At 39.0% G+C, this 20587-nt stretch overlaps 1 protein-coding gene across 1 annotated transcript in view; it reads left to right on the top strand.

The window, feature by feature from the left end:
* plce1 (phospholipase C, epsilon 1) overlaps nt 1-17136 on the top strand; it is a 44363-nt gene extending 27227 nt beyond the window's left edge. The window contains exons 11-40 of the mRNA XM_025058024.1: nt 6-26; nt 177-313; nt 711-817; nt 1535-1659; nt 1760-1904; nt 2025-2180; nt 2704-2818; nt 3153-3312; nt 3405-3527; nt 4050-4186; nt 4801-5039; nt 5187-5248; nt 5477-5642; nt 5732-5839; nt 5964-6080; nt 7009-7167; nt 7536-7671; nt 9130-9248; nt 9572-9689; nt 11117-11248; nt 11430-11720; nt 11959-12122; nt 12521-12782; nt 12973-13091; nt 13561-13689; nt 13785-13982; nt 14440-14649; nt 14752-14964; nt 15363-15571; nt 16552-17136. Of these exons, the coding sequence (XP_024913792.1) occupies nt 6-26; nt 177-313; nt 711-817; nt 1535-1659; nt 1760-1904; nt 2025-2180; nt 2704-2818; nt 3153-3312; nt 3405-3527; nt 4050-4186; nt 4801-5039; nt 5187-5248; nt 5477-5642; nt 5732-5839; nt 5964-6080; nt 7009-7167; nt 7536-7671; nt 9130-9248; nt 9572-9689; nt 11117-11248; nt 11430-11720; nt 11959-12122; nt 12521-12782; nt 12973-13091; nt 13561-13689; nt 13785-13982; nt 14440-14649; nt 14752-14964; nt 15363-15527 (4333 nt within the window). The 3' untranslated portion in view covers nt 15528-15571; nt 16552-17136. The remainder of the gene's footprint in view (nt 1-5; nt 27-176; nt 314-710; nt 818-1534; nt 1660-1759; nt 1905-2024; nt 2181-2703; nt 2819-3152; nt 3313-3404; nt 3528-4049; nt 4187-4800; nt 5040-5186; nt 5249-5476; nt 5643-5731; nt 5840-5963; nt 6081-7008; nt 7168-7535; nt 7672-9129; nt 9249-9571; nt 9690-11116; nt 11249-11429; nt 11721-11958; nt 12123-12520; nt 12783-12972; nt 13092-13560; nt 13690-13784; nt 13983-14439; nt 14650-14751; nt 14965-15362; nt 15572-16551) is intronic.
* The last annotated feature ends 3451 nt before the right edge of the window (nt 17137-20587 follow it).

The following is a 20587-nucleotide window of genomic DNA, read 5'->3' as shown; positions in this document are numbered from 1 at the left end:
TGTCATGGCACTGAGCTCATTCCCTGGTATGACAAACTTTCTCTCAATGATTAAAAAAAAATCTTATTATTGTTGTTATTAACTTCAACAGTGGGACTTTGGTTAAATTCACCTGGCATCAACAGAATTTCTTTTCAAATAAATATTGGTGATTTCTTTTTTTCTTTTTACCAAAGGTACGTCTTATCGCTACAACCAGATGTCCACCAGTTTCTGCTACAAGGGGCCACAGTCATCCACTACGACCAGGAGAGCCACCTCAGCGCCCGCTGTCTACTCCGGCTGCAACCTGACAACACGACCCTGACCTGGGGTAAAATATTTATTCAATCAAAGTCCTCTCAGTGCCATTTTAAAAGACTTGTTTTTCTCCTCTGCCCTTTATTCCCTACTTTAAGTCTAGTGTAATTAGTTTTACTACTGAGTTATGGAACCATTTACTGTCTGTCATCACAATGTTTTAAACTGGATCAATATGTTTATGTCCCAGGCAGACGTGCACCATTTCCTGGGTCATTATTATTCTTTAAACAAAAGGAAAACAGGCATCTGTGTAACAAAAAAAAATCATTTCCTTTTGTTAATTTTGTTGTGCATGTGTTTATACAGTGTAGGCACATAGGACATGTCCCGTCCAGAGAGATTGTAAATTTGTGCATTTGTGCCTTCACTACATTTCAAACATGTTATAAAGTGTTGATTTACTGCAGGTAAGCCTCAGAGTGGAGGAGCTTCCCCTGCGGAACATCCACTGGGATTAGGACAGTCTGTAGTGGCAGGACTAGCTGAGGGCCTGCTGGACCTGGGAGTGGTGAAGGTCTGTTTAATGTACTTGACTAGTATTGTCATATTTATTTCATTTATTATCACTCTTTGTTTTCTCTTTAGGCACTTTGCCTCTGCAGTTACAGTAGTTAGAATGTTTTGGTGTTATTTATTATTATAGGAATTGGTTCGCACTACAGTAGGTAAAACACGAATAAACTCATTAACTTAAGTAATGTTCATCAATAATAATCAGTATTCCATATTTGCACTCCTTGAGTATTTATTGTATCTGTTGAACAGCCATCTTTTCTGGCTGGTCACCACTAAAGTTAGACTTGTCATAACATTGTTTTGAGAAGGTTTGTGTTGGTAGTTAAAACAGAGGCTTAACCCTTTACTTATTTACTACTAGCGCCGTGACATTTGTTCTGTGCATCTTTATTAAAAGTAATGTAATTCCTACCAACAAATATTTTCACTATAAAAACTAAATACAATTACAACTTAGTACACTTTTAGCCTATGAATAAATATAAGGAACTAAACTAATTTAACCTGCTGGGTCCTGGCCTTAGTAACTCCATGTCCCCCAAGGAGGTCTCGACCCCCCACTTTGGGAGCCACTGTTCAAGTTTAAGGCTTCAAATCCATGGTCTTGTAGTGGAGTTGGTTATGTCTTAAAAAAAACAAAACAAAAAAAAAACCATTATTCAGTTTCTCTTAGACTGTATGCACTCAACAGTTCTGTGTTTATTTAAATATGCAGGCAGTGTTCCTGGGTCACCAGGGAGTGGATGTCCACGCTGTGTGTTTGCAGAACAAACTGAGCCAGATGACAGTGGAGGAGAATGGACTGAGCCTCCTTTATGGTCTCAGCACCACTGACAACAGGTCACTGTTTACATACGTTCATCATTTTATATGTTTAATCCAGTGTTCGGAGAGTTGTTTGATTTGACTTTTACTGTTCTATTCTAACTGCGGACTACAGGCTACTACACTTTGTGGCTCCCAGTCACACAGCACAAATGCTTCACAAGGGATTGTCTGAGTTAGTGAACTCAACCAGAAAACTGAAGAAATTCCCCGACCAGAGGCTGCAGTGGCTGAGGAGGCAGTATGTCAGTTTGTATCAGGTAGATACCACTTCTTGAATGTTTGGATTTTATGAAAACATTAGTACTAGGAATGTATCCCGTCTCTCACAAGTTGAAATAAAATCCCTTTGTTTTTGTTTGTGTGTTTGTTGCTCGTAGGAAGAGGGCAGATATGAAGGTCCGACACTTGCCCAGGCCATCGAACTGTTCGGTGGGCGAAGATGGAGCATGAGCACGAGTGGGATGGAGAAGGCTGGCTCCCAGAAAAACAGCATCAACGAAAAGGCCAAGAAGAAGAAGAAGGCCCTTGTCAGGGTCAGTATTAAAACATCTACCATCACATTCAAAGACAGGAGCTCTGTTAACACATGTTCAATGTCTGCAATAAAAATAATAAAAAATAAAATGCATTTTTGCCATTTCAGAAGGCAACATTATTATTTTCTAAGTAATGGATTATATTATATTATGGATTATAGACATTTCTAAATTAATTTTCCAAATAATCTTTCATTATTTTTTGGACACTCAAAACTCACAGACCTGCAGCTAGAACAGCCAGGGATGTCTATCTTCTCTTTACAGTGCACACTGTATTGGTAATTCAGTCAGGAGGGTTAGTTTCAGGTGACTGGCTTTAGCCCTTGGTTTCAGTTCTGTTAACTTTTGTTGCCAAGTGTTATAGATCAGACCAAGCCCTAAATGCATTTTTTGGCCACAATCTTCCGAAGTTGCTAAATCATAAGTCTTTGTAGACACCTATTGATCTTGTTAGAAAGCCAGAGCATGAATTTGTTCTCGTTCTAAGTGCAAAATGTGCATTATGTCCTAAACACAGGGAGACAGTGGAGATGCCACCGATGATGAGATGTTTTCCAGGAAGACACGAAGCTGTAAGGAGGGACTTAACCGTAATGGACCAGAGTCTGACAGCATAGACCAGGAAGATCCAGGTAAAATTTTTTACTTTCACAACTGATAGACCGGTTTAAATGGAAAACCCAGGTTGTAAGTTAGACCTAAGTTCAGGGATGCCCACACATTTTTGGCTTAGAAGCTACTATTCAAACGAGCAGGCTACATATAAATATATATTTTGTATATATATATATGTATATGTATATACATATATATGTAAATGTATATGTATATACATATATATGTATATGTATGTATATGTGTATATATATACATATATATTTATATATATGTATACTGCAATAATTTAATGCCACAATAATCTGTGCCTTGCAGTTAATTTGAAATACTAATGTTTCACGCTTATAGATGACAGCTTCCCTGGACCATTTTCCCTCTCATCCACTAAGAGCCATGGATTGCTGGCCTCCTCTTCGTCCTCTTCTTCTTCTTCCAGTATGGCAGGTTCCAATCCGTCTCGCCCACAATCCTCTCCGATCCTCTCGGCATCTGCCAAAGGACAGCCCGTGTATGTTGTATTTACTTTGAAAAATTTCTGTTAATTCACTGGAAGCTCAGCTTCGTATTTACACATATTTCTTTTTTTTCTCTGGGTCATAGGGCATGGAGCAGCAGGTCATGGCATGGTCGGGGGAAAGGCTGCTTCAGAGGCTTCCAGAACCTGATGATGTCGGACACCACCATGAGTTTTATTCAGTTTGTTGAGCTGTTCAAGTCATTCAGGTAAATAAAAAAAAATACTACAGAATTTCTATATAAAAGCTAAAATCCACATATGTCATATAGGTTTATTTATAAATATGTGTGTATACTGTATATATTTATAGATTTTCTCTTACTTCAATTTAACATTGTGGGAGAATCTGAAAAATTGGATGCTTTATAAATCTGTTGCTATCACATTTTTGTACATTCTTTTTTTTTTATTATTTAAATAAACTACAATCAGCAATGTTATCACATTGAGGAATTTCCAAACATTCCTACTGTAGCTTCCTTAATATTGGAAAATATTTTTGCCAAAAGACATGGTTTATTTCCATCTCGGCCTCGTCCTACATTTTTAGATAATACTGATTGTTTTGCCTGGCAGTTTGCTTTTGAAATCCAAACTCAGCTCAGCTGGAAATACAACCTGCTGAGTGGAAACAAACAAAAAAATACTACCTGCTGCTGTGTTGTTGGATCTTAGGTGAGCACACAGTAGCTTAAACCTTTAAAAAAAAAAAAACACTTTCTTCACAGTATCCGCAGCAGGAAGGACCTCAAGGAGCTGTTTGACACCTTTGCTGTACCCTACAGTCGATCAAGTGCAGAGTCGCCGCCACTCTACACCAACCTGCGAATAGATGACAAGGATACAGGGCTACAGCCAGAACTTGGTAATAAAAGAATAAAAAAACTTGTGTTACAAAGACATTACGACAAAGCTCAGGTATTTGAAAGCCTGGTTGTAGGAGGAATTGACAAATTGTCAGCAAGAACTTGACCTAACCCATTTACAAATATACTATTATATATTTAGCATGACTAATTCATTTACATTATATCTTCCTGCTCATCACAGAAGTGACAACAGTTCTCAATTTCACTTGGAAAAAAAATCTATGTTTTCTCTCTAGAAATATTCTTATCAGTATTAGACTAGTAAACAGTTTAAACTTGCAGTTTAAAATGTTTGTGTTGTTTGGTTTTTTTTTATCACAATCATATGCAAATGTTGCAACATGAGTCTTTGGGAACTGGATAATATCAGATTTCCCTTCTTGTCACTGCCATTGTTTTTGTAAAATTAAGACTTGCGAGTCTCTGGGAAATTGATAATATCAGATTTCCCTTCTGTCACTGTTGTCAGCCATTGTTTTTGTAAAATTAAGACTTGGTGCTATTATCTAATTTTTTGCTGTGTAGTATGCCGTCCCTGCTAACTACAAAAAGATAAACAATCACTTTTTCTTGTTCGGTTCTCACTTACCCTTTTTGTCGTCTTTTTCAGATCTTCTAACCCGCAACGGTTCTGATCTTGGCCTGTTCATCCGCACCAGGCAGCAGATGTCCGACAACCAAAAGCAGATCTCGGACGCCATCGCCGTAGCTAGCATCGTGACCAACGGCACCGGAGTAGAAAACGTATCACTTGGTGTCTTGGGATTGGCCATTCCCCAACTAAATGACTTTTTGGTCAACTGTCAAAGAGAGCATCTGAGCTACGATGACATTCTCAGCATTATACAGGTAGAGAATGGCTATGATCTGGTTATATGGATGTTTTAGAACACGTGATGGGACTAGGAAAGGCAATATGAAACTTGGTGACTGCATTAACTGACTGCCGATCAATAGTTTGCATAAATGCTTTATATTATTTTGTTTCTCCTGTAGAAATTTGAGCCCTCATCCAGCATGAGGCAGATGGGTTGGATGTCATTTGAAGGATTTGCAAGGTACAGTGACTATGACGTCCATCCATTTTCTGAATCAACAAACCACCATCACATATTTCACACTCATCACACAATCATTCATACTCATGGTTACACCCAATGTCAGTTTAGTTTGTCCATACTTTGGACTAATGGAGGATCCCATATGATCCACGTATGTGGAGAAAATCCATGTGCATATCTGGAATAACATTTAATTACCCGGAGACCCCTCTCTGTGTTTACTAGATACATGATGGACAAGGAGAACTTCGCTTCCCGCAATGAGGAATCACTGGCCAATGAGGAGGAGTTGAACTACCCTCTGTCCTACTACTTCATTGAGTCATCACACAACACATATCTAACGGGACACCAACTTAAAGGAGAGTCGTCTGTCGAGCTCTACAGTCAGGTGGGTTGTGCGATTACGCTGACGTAAAAGATATGAAGAAGACTGTTGGTATTTTTGTGGTGACACTACGTTGCCTTCGCCAACTTTAGGTGTTGCTGCAAGGCTGCAGGAGTGTCGAGTTGGACTGTTGGGATGGAGATGATGGCTCGCCAGTTATTTACCATGGACACACACTCACCACAAAGATACCTTTCAAGGTGATAGTACATGTCATATCGGAACTGGGATGGAGTTGGAGTTTAATATACTTCTGACCTGAAAATCCTCACTTTGCGACTATAGTGCCGTTACTAAACTAAGATATCTTCAACAATCCTCCAGGACGTGGTTGAAGCCGTTAATCGTGCAGCGTTTGTCAACTCTGACATGCCTGTCATCCTGTCCATTGAGAACCACTGCTCTCTGCCACAGCAGCGAAAAATGGCAGAGATTTTTAAGGTATGTTTCTGTTTGTTCATCCCACTCTTCCCTCCTGTTAGACTCCTTTTGCTGTTTTTAGGTTTCTTTGCAGCGTAGTCAGTTTTGTGCGCTGCTAAAATTGTCCTTCTATTAAAGGGATGTACAGCATACACACACACAGCTGTTGTGCTGCTGCTCTGGGCATTCATACTGGCAGACGTCCAGTTTTCATCATACTGTTTTTATCTACTTTACTTTTCTTTTAAGCTGCTGTACTATATACTCATAACACACAAATCTGAGTACAGCACATACATCACTGAACGCTGTCATGCTTTCATCTCGGAAAACTTCCCAGCATCTTATCCTCCCTAGAGACAGATTTCTGAGTGGCTCGATAAGGAACTGTCTTTCATGTGGAGACGCTTGTATGTCTTGGGTCTGCTCGTGTCAAACAGTGAACCAGATTTTTTTTTATTTTTTATTTTTTTGTGGTTGATGTAAATACTTTTGCTTTGAGTCCATGCTGATGTGTTGACGTTTGTGCTGTGCAACACACCCAGGTAGCGTAAAGTTGAACTGCTCCATTCATGTCACATGACCACTGACCAGAAGAAAGCAGTGACTCCACTAGACAGCTTTGTCTCTTAATGCTAGCATATTAACTAGCTAGGTTACATACAAGTAATGTCATTTGTTATGAATTATATTATATGAAAAAGTAATTGGAATCGTATTAAATCAAAACTTCTGATATCGCCCGTCACTATTTCAAGCTCATTTACCTGCAGCAGACAAGGCCATCAACAGTGAACAAAGGCCATAACTATGCAAATGTATCAAATCAAAACTTCTGATATCGCCTGTCACTATTTCAAGCCCATTTACCTGCAGCAGACAAAGACCATGTTCCCTTTTGACTTTGGTAGTAGGTGTTACCATGCTTCCATTTTTTTTTTCATCACAGACTGTGTTTGGAGAACGCCTCGTGACGCGCTTTCTCTTCGAAAGTGACTTCAGCGATGACCCTCACCTGCCGTCGCCCGTGCAGCTCCGTGGCCGGATCCTCCTGAAGAACAAGAAGCTAAAAGCCCACCAGGCGCCAGTGGACCTCCTGAAACAGAAGGTAGAGTACTTCTTACACATGTACACAGCTTTGACGTGTTCATAATTTATTAACCTGTAATGGTGCTTTCAAGTAGCGCAGGAGTACGCTGTATATTTAATGCTGTTCACAACGGTGCTGTGACACATAAATAATAGATTTTGTCATACTGCGCAGTTGAAATCATCGTTTTCACTCAGTTTATACAGCGGTGATAGAGTGCTGTGGTGTATATACACATACTGTAAATCCTCCTGATAAGGGTCTGTACATTAATGGTTAATAGATGGATTTACAACTTAGTTCAGTTACATGTATATTCTGGTTAATATTAGCTCACAAAATGTATATATATTATATTATTTAAAAAATACTCCTTTTTTTCCCAGGCTCACCAGCTGGCTCACATGCAGGCTCAGGCAACCAATGGCTCACCCGGAGCTACCTCACCGAGCAGCCATGCCAATGAGGACGAAGAGGAAGAGGAAGACGAGTATGACTATGACTACGAGTCTCTCTCTGATGGTAATGACAAGTTTATTGTTTTTTTTAGTATCGGCACAAATCAGTGCAATACTAAAAGGAAGCACTTATGTTCTAGATTGCAGTTCCGTTTTTATCCTTTACCTTTCAAGGCTTCTGTTCAGTTTAACTCTTGTATTGCTTTTAAACATCTGCACACCTTTTCCTATTTTTTTCTTTCTTTTAACCCTAACCCTCCTAGCCGACGTCCTCTCTGCCTCCACTGCCTCTTATGGCCTGGAAGGTAAACGCACAATTTAAAGCACCATCATTAAACCTGTTTGGTTTTTTTCAATATTCCTTTTGGTGTTTTCATACTGATTCAGTTTGTTTTTTCAATGTGATAACGTTTTAAATGTAAATACTGCTTCCTTAAGGAACAATTAAGTTGTTCGTCAGCATTATTACATTTTATAGATTGTGGTGGTTTGGGGCGGGAGTAGGGGGGGGGGCATGTGGCAGTACTTGTGCTTTAATGGCTCTTGTGTTGTGAGCTTGTATTGTGTCTTTGACTCACGTGTGGTTCGTACATATCTGTGTTTCTCCTTAAGATATAAACACAGATATTTAAGTTTTTTTCTTTATTCTCAATCATTTAAATCAAATATTTCAGACAATGTGGTCCTGCACTTTCTTTCTCCCATGAACACGTCACCTCTCCTCCTCCCCCATACTGTATTTGTCCGTGACCTCGCTGGTGGCTGCACAGGCTCATCAGGCAAACAAAACAAAGCCATCTGGTTTCTCAGGCCCTGCACTGCCCCCACACTGCAAAAACAGACTGGGGGAAACTATCCTGTACCGGTCCCAGCTTTGCTATGTCCTATTCTCTGCCTTCTTCTTGTCCCTGTCGAACAACATTGGCGTTCATTGACCTAAAATATGTCAACTTTTAAATGAGATGCATGCGTTCATGAGGCTTCACATTGTCTGAAAGAGTCTTATTTAACTGCCAGTCAACACTTCTGACATTACGTCTCAGTTAAGAACCAGCACTGTTCCCATTCTAACACCCCGGCCCAGTCCTTAACTTCAGTTAGTCTGCAAAATGTGAACAATTCAAATCTAATCTGCCAAATTGCCATCATTTCCTTTTCAAAAGCAGCAGCTCCCTCTACTCCCAGTGTGGTTCAACTCACTTTTCCTGCTAACTGGTCCTCTTACATAATGAACACGGTTCTAAAGAAAAGACTCAAAGCATCAGGATAAGTTGATTGGTGCTATCAACTGGTGATGGAATGATTGGGGTGATTTTACTGGTGCTTGCTCTGGCTTACTTGTAGCAACATGCTAACGCTGTCTGATATATTCTTCCTCTATAATCCAGTAATACAGCCAACAAACCCCTCTTTCACTGGCATGCTAACAATAAAACGCAGGATAGTGTTGTTTAAAATTCCACATTTTATCTTTTTTTTATTTATTTATGCTACATGTAAATAATGTGTTTTGTCCGCGAAGATAACCTGCTGGATGACAAGCCAGAAGGAAAGAGCACGGGAGACAAAGAAGAGCAGCCCCTTGATGAAATACCAAAGAGGATAAAGAAGGCTGACAGCACAGTGCAGAGCAAAGGAAAGGTAGGGAGATGAAATATTTAATATCTGAGAGAAATATGACGATCTTCTGGATTACTCACAATTTACTCACTCATTTGGAGCTGCACTGAAAGAATTAAAAAAGTTTACTTTGGATTTTCTAAAAAATTAACATTAATCTGATATATTTTAAATAATATATAATATAATAATGTTATATTTACATTATATTTAAAATACTTAAATTATTTAATGATATTCGTTATTGTGTTGTTAAGCATGTAAGCCTGCTACTGGTGTCTTACATAAAACCAATCTGTCATGTTAAAAAAGGGTTGGGGTTTTTGTCCTGTGTCTCTTCGTAGGTGTTCGACATGGAGCTTGGCGAGGAGTTTTACCTTCCTCAGAACAAGAAGGAGAGTCGACAGATCGCCCAGGAGCTGTCCGACCTCGTCATCTACTGCCAGGCTGTCAAATTCCCTGGTAAATAATCACTTTCACACTCACCCTACGTCTCCTTTCAAATACCTTTTCTTCTTTCCCTTTCTTACCCCTCTTATCAATTCTCACTGGAGAACTATTTACATTATATTAATTAGGTATTAGAAACTCATAGTTTTTTAATGCTGCACCTGCCATTTGCTCATGTTATATTTACTCTTTCATATGTTTATCATTTTTATATCTATTTTAGGATGAGGATGGGTTTTACTCTAAATAAAAAGAACTGGATTTTCTTGAGGAATTCACAAAGTTTGCCTTCTGTAACCTTATAAAAAACCTCCCGTTTCCTCTTTATAGAGACATGTCTTCATTGGGTTAATCTCCGTCGTGAACATTTCTCCATTGCTCTTATTTCTATCATCCTCCCTCCACAATCCCGTGTTTGCCTTGTCTCCTCTTTTTTACACGACATTTGCCCTTATAAAACCTCTCGTGTTTCCTCTGTATTGTACATGTTTACTCTTTCTCCAGACCTGAGATCCCAGAGAGAGAAAAAAAGAAATCTGGCCCAGTTTTTTATGGGCAGCTGAGTGTCCACTGCATTCTGTCATCTTTAGTGTTGATGGGCATGCAACAAACTTGTCCAAATGTGTTCAACCATCATTTTAAAAAATACCAACCACAGTAAACACAGCACACAGTGTTGTAGCAGCCAGTTCCTAACATTTATTTAGAATTTCTTTTTTATCATTTTGCTAAACAAGCTGTTGTAAAGAACTGTGACTGAGGCTTTGTACATAATAAGCACTTGTTTGAAAAGGTTTGTAATTGTGTCAATCACCAGATATAATTTAACATGATGTTCAATTAAATGTGTGCTGTTAGAACATTTGACAGTCATTGAATTCAGGGTAATATTACTGTAATGTTCATCAGAAAAAAAAAAGTTTTTCTACCACAAGAAGCAGTGGGTATTGTTGAAAAAGATTTAAGAATAAATAAGTTTTTCTATTGTTGAAAAAGATTTAAGAATAAATAAAAAAATTAATTGTACAGTGAGGAAAGATAATATACACACTCACTCACAAACCTTAAAAAAGGCTTTATTACGGTATTCTCCTTAAAATCCAATAACTAAGTACACTTGACCAAGTGTTCCTTTTTTGCTTTTTGTTAGTGCAGTTGTTTTAGGTTTTTAGCTTCATCCACAGTTTTTCCTGGTAACCAGGTGAGATGGTCCATCTCTGTCTACATCGACCTCAGGAGCCAAGACAGTGATGCGTTGCACAGCAAGATTCTGAAATGTAGTTTTGAACTAAAGTACAACTGGAAGCTCCCAGTAAATTGTACTAACTAACTGCACAGACAAGACATAGAGATGTAGATGTGGACAGCCTGACCACCCATGTACTGATGCCTGACTTTGTCTCAGTTTCTTGTTTTTCTTTATTATGTGTGGGAAACAGGCCTCTCCTCGCTCTCACCGTCCGGCTGTGGAAGGGGAAAAGACCGTAACAAGTCCAGAAAGTCAATATTTGGCACAACTCCCACCCGCTCCAGTATGGGGGAGGTCCCAACCCAGACCCGCACTCCAAAAGGTACACTGAAAGATGCTCCATTAAAAGGATATTACATTGAATGTGTATTATTACAGGTTTTCAGGCAAAATATTACGATCTGTAATGATACATTTTTTGTATGATTTTCCTAAAATAATGAATTCTTAAACTTCAGAATCCCATTTGATCACTTCTAAAGTTTTCCTTTTCCTCCCTGTAGGGGGCAATGAGCGCCTGAGCTGGGAGGAGCAGCAGACGTCTCCGGTCCTCAACCCCCCAACTTCTCTCAGCGCCATCATTCGCACGCCCAAGTGCTACCACATCTCGTCTGTGAACGAGAATGCGGCGAAGCGCCTGTGCCGACGCTATTCCCAGAAGTTGATCCAACACACAGCGAGTCAGCTGCTCAGAACTTATCCAGCAGCCACCAGGATCGACTCCACCAACCCAAACCCGTTGCTCTTCTGGCTGCATGGGATTCAGCTGGTGGCTCTGAACTACCAGACCGATGGTGAGGACAGGGTTCACCAAGGCTGAAGTTTCTTGTGTTTTATTGTGTACATTAATAAGGGAATTTGTTCATTCAATGATTGCACAACATTTTCAGTGATGGGTTTGTCATTTTTTTAAGTTCTGGATAAAACCGAACAGAAAAAAAAATCCTTCAACCACATTTATTGCATCCTTACTTTTAACCCTTTACCTACTGATAATGATGAACTGAACTGGAGTCTCCCTCTTGTTCTCAGATCTGCCCATGCAATTAAACACGGCGTTGTTCGAGGCGAACGGAGGTTGCGGCTACATACTGAAGCCGGCTGCTCTGTGGGACCGTAGCTGTCCACTTTATCAACAGTTCTGTCCAGTGGAGAGGGACGTGGAGAAGATGAGCCCAGCTGTCTACTCCCTAACTGTGAGTTAGCATGATGTATTGAACAGAACTTTATCTCTAAGACTCTGCTCAGCTTCTATCCCTATTCTAGCAGCTTTGTTTTTTTCAAATATTGTATTCTAAGCATTAAAATACAATATTTTATTTTAGTAGCATTGATCACAGGGTAGTTGTGGATTAATCACAATAAATCATGTGTTTTAATGGAACAGAGTGGCAAACAAAATAAAGCAAACAGTATGTATGATGACTCCAAAGGATGGAATTATTAGTAGGTATTTGATTAATCTAAGTTTCATATTGAACAGCTTCAGAGAGATGCGACACTCAAGCTAACAAAATGTAACATAAAAAATTAATTGTATTGTCTTTTTTCTTTTTCAAAGATTTTTCAAATAATGAATTTAACCTTCATTCAGGTGGTCTCTGGTCAGAATGTCTGTCCTGGTAACAGCGCCGGCAGCCCCTGTATTGAGGTGGATGTTCTGGGTCTGCCTGTGGATAGCAGCCACTTTCGCACCAAACCGATCCACCGCAACACCCTCAACCCCATGTGGAGCGACGTCTTCCAGTTCTCTGTGTACTTCGAAGACATGTGTTTTCTGCGCTTCGCTGTGGTGGAGAACAACAGTTCCCAGACGACTGCTCAGAGGACCCTTCCTCTGAAAGCCCTCAAAGCAGGTGAGAGTTGTAGATGCTACAGACGGTGGTGTTCTCAACATACTTCATGGGTTTAAAATATTCACTTTTTTATTCTCAACATTCTTCATGGGTTCATGGGTTTAAAATATTCACTTTTTTAATCCAAAAATATGTTTTGATGGTAAGAAAAAAGTGTCATCCATGTTTGTTCTTGTTTCTTGTTTTCAAGGTTACCGACATGTCCAGTTGAGGACGCAGCACAACGAACAACTGGAAGTGTCCAGCTTATTCATATTTAGCCGGAGAGTAGAGGAAGGTCCTACAGGGGTCGCTACTCCCTCATCCTTGGTAGGAGTTGTTCTGGCCTTATTACTGGTCTTTGTCTTAGTTTGTGGACTGCAGTCTAGCAACATATGCAAAACTAAGGCCATTTTGTTTTTAAAGTACTCACTCCCACTCAAGAGCTAAGAGTTTTCCCAAAGGGCATCTGTTACAGTCAGACATAAATGTACTTTTGGGAAGTGATGAATTCAAATAGATTTAAACAGAAAAGGCTGGCTGAATATTTTAAAGTAAGGTTTTGGTTCATAAATAGGCAGCAGGACTAGTTTGGTTTCTAAGATGTTTCTGCTTTAGTCCAATAGGCTTTCTAGTTCTTTCTGATTCTAAACTGCGTGTCAGATAAACCAGAGAATATTTGTAAAGATTTTCTTCAGCAGCATGTTCAACATTGTCACTGCCGCTGCTTCTGAGCTTCACAAGAATCTTAACATTTTCTTTTGAATCAGTCATGCTAACTTTCCATGTTTTCACTCAGCTTTTTAGTTCAGAGGAGAAACGTGCGTTGCAGCAGCACAGGGTGACAGTCCACGGAGCCCCCGGTCCCGAGCCCTTCACTGTGTTCACTGTCACAGAGCAGACCACGGCCAAGCAGCTGCTGGACACGGTCGGTCAATTTCAAGTGCAGATTTGTGATAGCCATAGCCGGAGGCAGTAGATGAAGCTCTCAACGAGATTTATTTGTTTTGTTTTCACTTACAGATCATTTCAACAACTGAGAATTCATCAAATTTCTACCTGTGCGAGGACAGAGTTCCTCTGCTGAAGGAGCGCAGTGAGGTGAAGCGCACCGCTCAGGAGCGCCCCCTCGCACCTGAGGAGGAGGTGCTCAGAGTGGTCTCGGGCTGGAACAGTGATGAAGGATACGTTGGGAGGATTTGCCTCAAAACAAAGGATGAGGTTTGTTTACAAAACATGTAGCAAAGATTCATTTAAATCAAAAGTGTTAAACGGTTTAGGTAAAGACAGTTAAAACTATTTAAAATAAGCCTCACCGAAATGTCTGTGCTTCTTAATCTGTCATTTTTACAGTTACAGAATACTGTACTCTGAGGTCTATATTTTAGTCTTTGGCTCCCTCTAGTGGTCTCAGAGTGCAAATAATTTACTAATCACGGTTCGATTGATTTGCTGGATTATATAATTTATTAAAAAACAATTACAAATTAAATATATATATATATATATCGAGATATTTTAAATACTATTTTTTACTTCATAGTTAACCCAGAAAATACATTTAATTTAAATCTGAAGAATTTTAAATTTGAAGAGGTCTTTAAGACAAAAGCTGGAATACCTCTTCATAAAAAGGTATTTTTGTTGCTGTCTAATGGTCTGTGATTTATTCTGTAAGAACTCAAATGAAAAGATCACAGTGATGGAGGGAGAGGAGGAGATGGCAGTTGGAAACAGAGAGGGAGGAGCACTGGGAGGAGGAGGAGGAGGAGGTGTTGGAGCAGAGGGCGACATGTTCTTCGTCCAAGTTCATGAAGTTTCCCCCGAACAGCCTCACACTGTCATTAAGGCCCCGCGCTACAGCACTGCCCAGGACATCATTCAGCAGGTCAGGACATAGAGGAAAAAAAAAATGTAATGAATAATTGTTGACTGCTGCCCTCTAGTTCCTCATGTTGGAAGTAATCCTTGTGTTCTTTCTGCCGGTCAGGCTCTGTCCAAGGCTAAGTATTCCTACAGTATCGTGTCAAACCCCCACCCGTGTGACTACGTTCTGGTGGAGGAGGTGACCAAAGACGTTGGTTCTAAAAAGTCCTGCACAGCCAAGCCTTTGCAGCGACTGCTGCTGGATTCTGAGTGCGTCTACCAAGCACAGAGTCGCTGGCGTGGTGCTGGGAGGTTTATCCTAAAACTTAAAGAGCAGGTGGGTGTAAACACTGTTAGTAGCAACCAGTGATAAAACTAACAAGTACAGAAATATGAGTGGTTACCTCTTGTTTTTGACCCCTGGTTTAGGTTAGAAAATACACTTTGTGGTTCATACAGTAAAGAGCCCTGTCTGATATTTGCCTTTACTTTAAAGGGGACTTTAATTTAATTAAGGAATACGCGCATAAACGACATTCTGTGTTTTTATTAGTTGTGGTTCAAAAGGCTAAATATACTAATAGTCATATTTCTATGTCACTTTCACACCAAATTCTAAAGAGAAAAGAGCCCTAGCCTCAAAACAACTGAATTCTTGTTTGATCATTTTAGTGGAGCAGAAACATCAATAACGGCCTCCATGTGTTTCTCCGTTGTGTGTGTCTGACCTGGCAGGTGCCTCGGGAGGACAAAAAGAAGGTAATGTCTTTCGCCAGCGAGTTGAAGAAGCTGACCAGTCGTAACCGCAGCATGTCGACTGGCAGCGGAGTGGACTCGCCAGCCCAGAGTAAGGATGATAGAGCTGCATGCTGTGTGGCTCTGACCGAGCTCCAGGAGTGAGGTTCAAAATCTGCCTGCTGACTTTGCATGGAAAGGCAACAGAGGTACCTGCTTATGTTGTCTCTAACGTCTAACACTTCAGAACCCTAGATAGTTTCATGTGACTGTATGAAATAGTGGGAATCCAGAAAATGTGTGACCCCTGTTGGTGATTCTAGGCATAATAAAGTAGTTGATGCTCCTGATTGATTAAAAAAAAAAATTGTTTTGAAAATTTTAGACTTTCCTTAACACTAAAACTGCTGTAGTAACCCGGCTTATTTCCTTTAAAGACTGTTTCAACTGGAAATTAAATTTAGAAATTACTCAAACCAATCACATACAAAGAATAAAATAAAATAAAAAAAGAGGTAAAGTCTGACAGTTTTTAAGAGCTCAGACTTAAGCCTCACCTAAGAAATCAGGGTCAACTTGTAACTTTTGGAAATCATACCTGATTTATAGGAAGAAAAGGGCAAAAAAAATTCAAATTGGTCTGGTTAGTTGATGTGGAATGCAGAAATAAATTAAGGAAAATTATTGAACCGTAGCACAAACCAAAGATGTGCGTAGTCCTTTGACATAACAACAACAGTTGTCTGAATAATATACTTTCCATATAAGAGCTAAATGGATGGTTTAAGCTGCCAATTATTGTGAGTACAGGACACTTGTCCGGACTGCTCCGAGACAAAAAGTACTTCACAAAATCAAATATTTCTGCACTCTCTTGGTACTCTTTTTAATATATCTTTACATTTATTACATCATTTTCTTCCTCTGTGTAAAATCAGTCGTTAAATATCATTGTTATTAAATACCAAGTCCATTCCCTATGACATTTTCTGCATTAGTATTAGTAAAAAATATATATAATATAAGCAGCAACATCCTTCACTTTAACAGTTGGTTTTACTTTGCTGTGTGACATTGTTGTGACGTTGTGCCTTTTTTCAAATCCTTCCGATTCCTCCACTCACTTTAGGTCAACCGATCACGAAGTATTAAAATGTTGAACCGAAGAACGGTCATCTGTTCTCCACAGGGTTTCTGGCTGTAGCTGCGGACCTGAAAACGTGGGTGGCAGAAGGCAGGCTGGGGGCAGGAAGGTTTCTACATTATGCCACCTCCTCCTCCTCCTTTAGGGGGCACTTGGAACCTGTCCATCTGCCCACCTTGTCCCTGACCCCTCTGGCCTGGAAGCTCCACGTCCTCAGAAACTGGAAGACCCACAAATAAATTCCAGAAAGTGAGAGAGGTGATGTGACATCAACTTCTAACCTTAATGACCTTCCCTTTAGCCAGAGCGGTGAGTGTTTCCGCTCCTCGACTTCCTGAGGGAGTCCTGTGCTGCCATGTGTTATTGGAGCACGGTGTTGAAGAGCAAACTGCTTTGCTTTGATTGGTTAAAGAACAGGAGTGTCGGAGTGAGAAGAACTCACTGGTTTTTGTCTGAGTGACATCATGATGTTGTCCCAGTAGTCAGTTGTCGCAGTAGCTCAGAGTCAGGCAAAAAACCCTTAGAGTTATAGCAATAAGTAAGTAATAATTCCCTGCTGGTTGTTTTGCCGTGTTTAAGGACTTAAATTTAAGGACTAAATCTTTAGGACTAAATTTTTATTTATTGTAGTTTAAACAATCCTCAAGAGAGAGTGGAGGGAATTAGAAGTACACAGGTATAAGTGTGTTTTCAGACTGAAAAGGCAGGTTTGTGTCCTCAGAGAAAAGTGTCAGTTCCATCTGAAATACACAGAACTTGTTAAACCACTGCTGCCTTCAAATGAAATCATGTTAGTTAATATATGTTATTAATATTGTCATTTATCTGAAAATTATATATGCATACCTATGAATTTATATTTACGTGGATGCATGTATATGTACAGATATATATATATTTGCAATATCTTTAATGAATAACTATGCGCCTAAAGCTTTAATTGGATTTTTATTATTCTTTCAAATTCTGTATTGTACAGGGTTTTTCAGCCACACAACTTGACTCAAATCTCTGTTTTGACAAAAAAGTCAAGAAAGGTATAGACAAACTAAGGCACGGGGCCAGGAAGCGGCCCGTTCAGCTTTTTCATCCAGCCCGTCAAATTATATAATTTGTGTTATACTTCTGCCTTTTCCCTGCAATACCCACGTTTCCCCAATAGATGGCGTAGAAAAGCAATTTAACATTTTAGCCTTTATGCATGACTTTTATATGTCATTTATCTTAGTTCACACCAACGCTTCATCTATCTGCTCCTGACCCGGCTCCCTTGTTTAATTTTAGGACAATTGTAGCCCGCCAGTCAAAAAGTTTGCCCACGCCTGGGTTAAAGTTTCACTGTATAACATCACTCAGTGAAAAAAATCTTTTCCAGCCTGGGTACTTTTGAGGGCAGAAGATGAACTTTTGTTCGTTTGTTTTCAAAACCTTTATCCAAATAACGACAGGGATTTATTTGAGTTGAACCAGGAATTTGAGTCACTGTAAAAGTACTGCTTATACTCCAGCACCATCCACACGTAATGAAAAGTGACTCAGAAGAAGGACTGGAAAAACAGCATCTTTCCAGACCCACTGGGTTTAGTCCTTAGAAAGTTCAGGAACAAAATACGGCTCCACGGCGACCGTGTTTCCAAACATAAGGCAGCAGTGTTTTAATAAGGACGTTCTTCCATAGAGTTCCTCACAGGAAACACATAACAGTCGAGTGATGGCACTTTTCATCTGAGGACGCTGTGAACAGTTCTGCTGAGTTCAGACAGCAGCACTTGTTTCCAGTCTTTTTGGCCATGTGTTAGACACTACTGTCTAAGGCTCTGAGTGTTTATATATACAGTTGTGTAGAAGCAACGGTGGATCAGATAGGGTTTTTCTTTGTTGCCTACTTTATTCTGTCTCCCTCTGAGGACGATCCTCGACCGCCTTGTTCTTGTTCAGCGTGGTGTCTCAGTCCTAGGAACACTAGAGTAGATCAGAGCGTCTTCACCTTAGAGGCTGGTGGTCCGCAACATTTCAGGAAAGGATCGAGTGCTCGCAGTTGAACGGCAAAGCTACGAAGTGATTAAGAATTATTTATGACATTAATTCAAAACCGTAAAAGTAAATAAGCTCAGGTTTGGATACAACAATCGAGAATATTTTGATGAGAAATCATCAGCACTATTGACTCACATTAGGCAGAAGAAATAGAAAAGATAAAATAAAATGAATTTTAATTTTAAGTTAAATATCTGTATCCTACGACAGTGGGCCACTTTGAGAATAATAAAGATTTAAGTTGTAGCGTTCCGATTGTAACATTCTAATTTTAAAAGGAAAAAATTGGTTATTTTCAAAAAGTCAGTTAGCATAAATGTTTCGACTTTAATCCTGTAAAATTATGACTTTTCTGTATAACATTTTTCTTTAAATATATTTTTTCTCATCCATTTTATTTATTGTTTTATTACTAATTATTCAATTGTAAAAATTTAAATTCAGGCCAGTTGGAATTTCATTTTATATATGTATACTTAGTTGTTAGCTTTTGTCGAAGCTTCAAATTCAAATTACTCAGTAATGTGTCAATTGATTATTTTCCCAGTATTTTGAATTGACTATGATTACTTTCTACTGCAGTAATTTAAAAAAAGAGAGAAGCATTTATATCTTAAGTCACTAAAAGAGTTTTTCTCTCCTTTGGATTTGTGTAGGTTTAAAAGTTGATTTATTCTGGGATTCCTACTTTAAAATATTTTGTTTTTTAAATATTTTTTTAATATGTTTTATATGGGATGTATTTTGAAATGGCTAAAAAAAAACAAGAGTAACATTTTAATTCAGTCAAATTCTAGGGTTAAATGTTTATCAACTCTCCACCTAATCATCACTAGGTGGAGAGTTGATAGAGAGAAAACGTTTAAATTATGGGATGTTATTGTTTATCCCACATTCCATCAATAAAATCACTGCAGTGTTCACAAAACTGTTCCAAAACTCAGATTTGAATACAACTCTGATTCAGTTCTGCTAAAATGTAATTATTATTTTTTAACAAATATGTATTCCAATTAGAGGCTGGCTACACTAAAAATGTCTTCTTAACTTATGCTTATGTAGTGATGTTTAAAAGTTAGTGCAATAGTGACGTTCTTTCACTTTAGGTTTGAACTCCTTTAAGCTCTTTTTAAGATCTTTTTGTGTCTTTATTTTGTTCCATCATTTTGTCCTTATTTATGTGTAAAACATCTGTTTGTAATTTATTAAGAAATGACAACAGGAAAGACAATAACAACATGTCATTTTTTAAAATAGTCTTTAAGTGGCCATGCTCAAAGTTTAGTGCAATAGTGATATTTTTTTCACTTTTTTTTAAAGTCGTATTTAAATAATATTTTACCTGTACGACCTTTGTGTGACCCTAATGTAGTCTGGATTAACCCTAGATTTTAATTATGGCCTCGTGCTTGTCATAAATCCACGTAACATGATGCCCACAAACTGGCTGACATCCATAATGTGGCCCAGATCAGTTTGGTTTGATTTATCATTGGACCACAACAGTAAGATTCAACCAATGAGAGCTCATCATAGTTGTACATATTAGCTGACGTCCTTTCTACGTCTGACTTGTAGACCTCATTTCTGAATGTAACATTTCTTAACAAACGTGTTTGGATGCTATTTATTTAAATGTGAAGCCCTGGTTGGCATTGTCTGTTGTTCATGTGTATATTCCTGTCATCACTCTTTCTTTTTTTTAATTTTTTTTTTATTTATTTCAATATGGAGAGTATCGACTTTGTACTTCTCTAACTTGTACAGAAATAGTTTTGTCTCTGTAAAATATTTGGTAAATAGTGTGAATATTTCTTGCACAGTATACTGCAGTACACGGGAGCATCTTTCTTGCCTCCTGTAGGTTAGATTTAAGGCAGTTGTTTGTTGATTAAGTAGTTTACTGATTTTGAACGTCTTCACCACTCTCCTGTTTCTTTAAAGCAGTGGTTCTCAATTATTATCTGTCATGGCCCCCCCTAGGGGACAGAAATGCCCCCCCCCCCCCCCCCCCACCACCCCCCCCCCCGCATCACAAAACAAC

The sequence above is a fragment of the Cynoglossus semilaevis genome, chromosome 8 (genome assembly GCF_000523025.1).
Source record: "Cynoglossus semilaevis isolate Cse_v1.0 chromosome 8, Cse_v1.0, whole genome shotgun sequence".
NCBI classification, from domain to species: domain Eukaryota; kingdom Metazoa; phylum Chordata; class Actinopteri; order Pleuronectiformes; family Cynoglossidae; genus Cynoglossus; species Cynoglossus semilaevis.
Note: the sequence above shows the minus strand (reverse complement) of the source record. Positions and strands in the feature narration are given on the sequence as shown.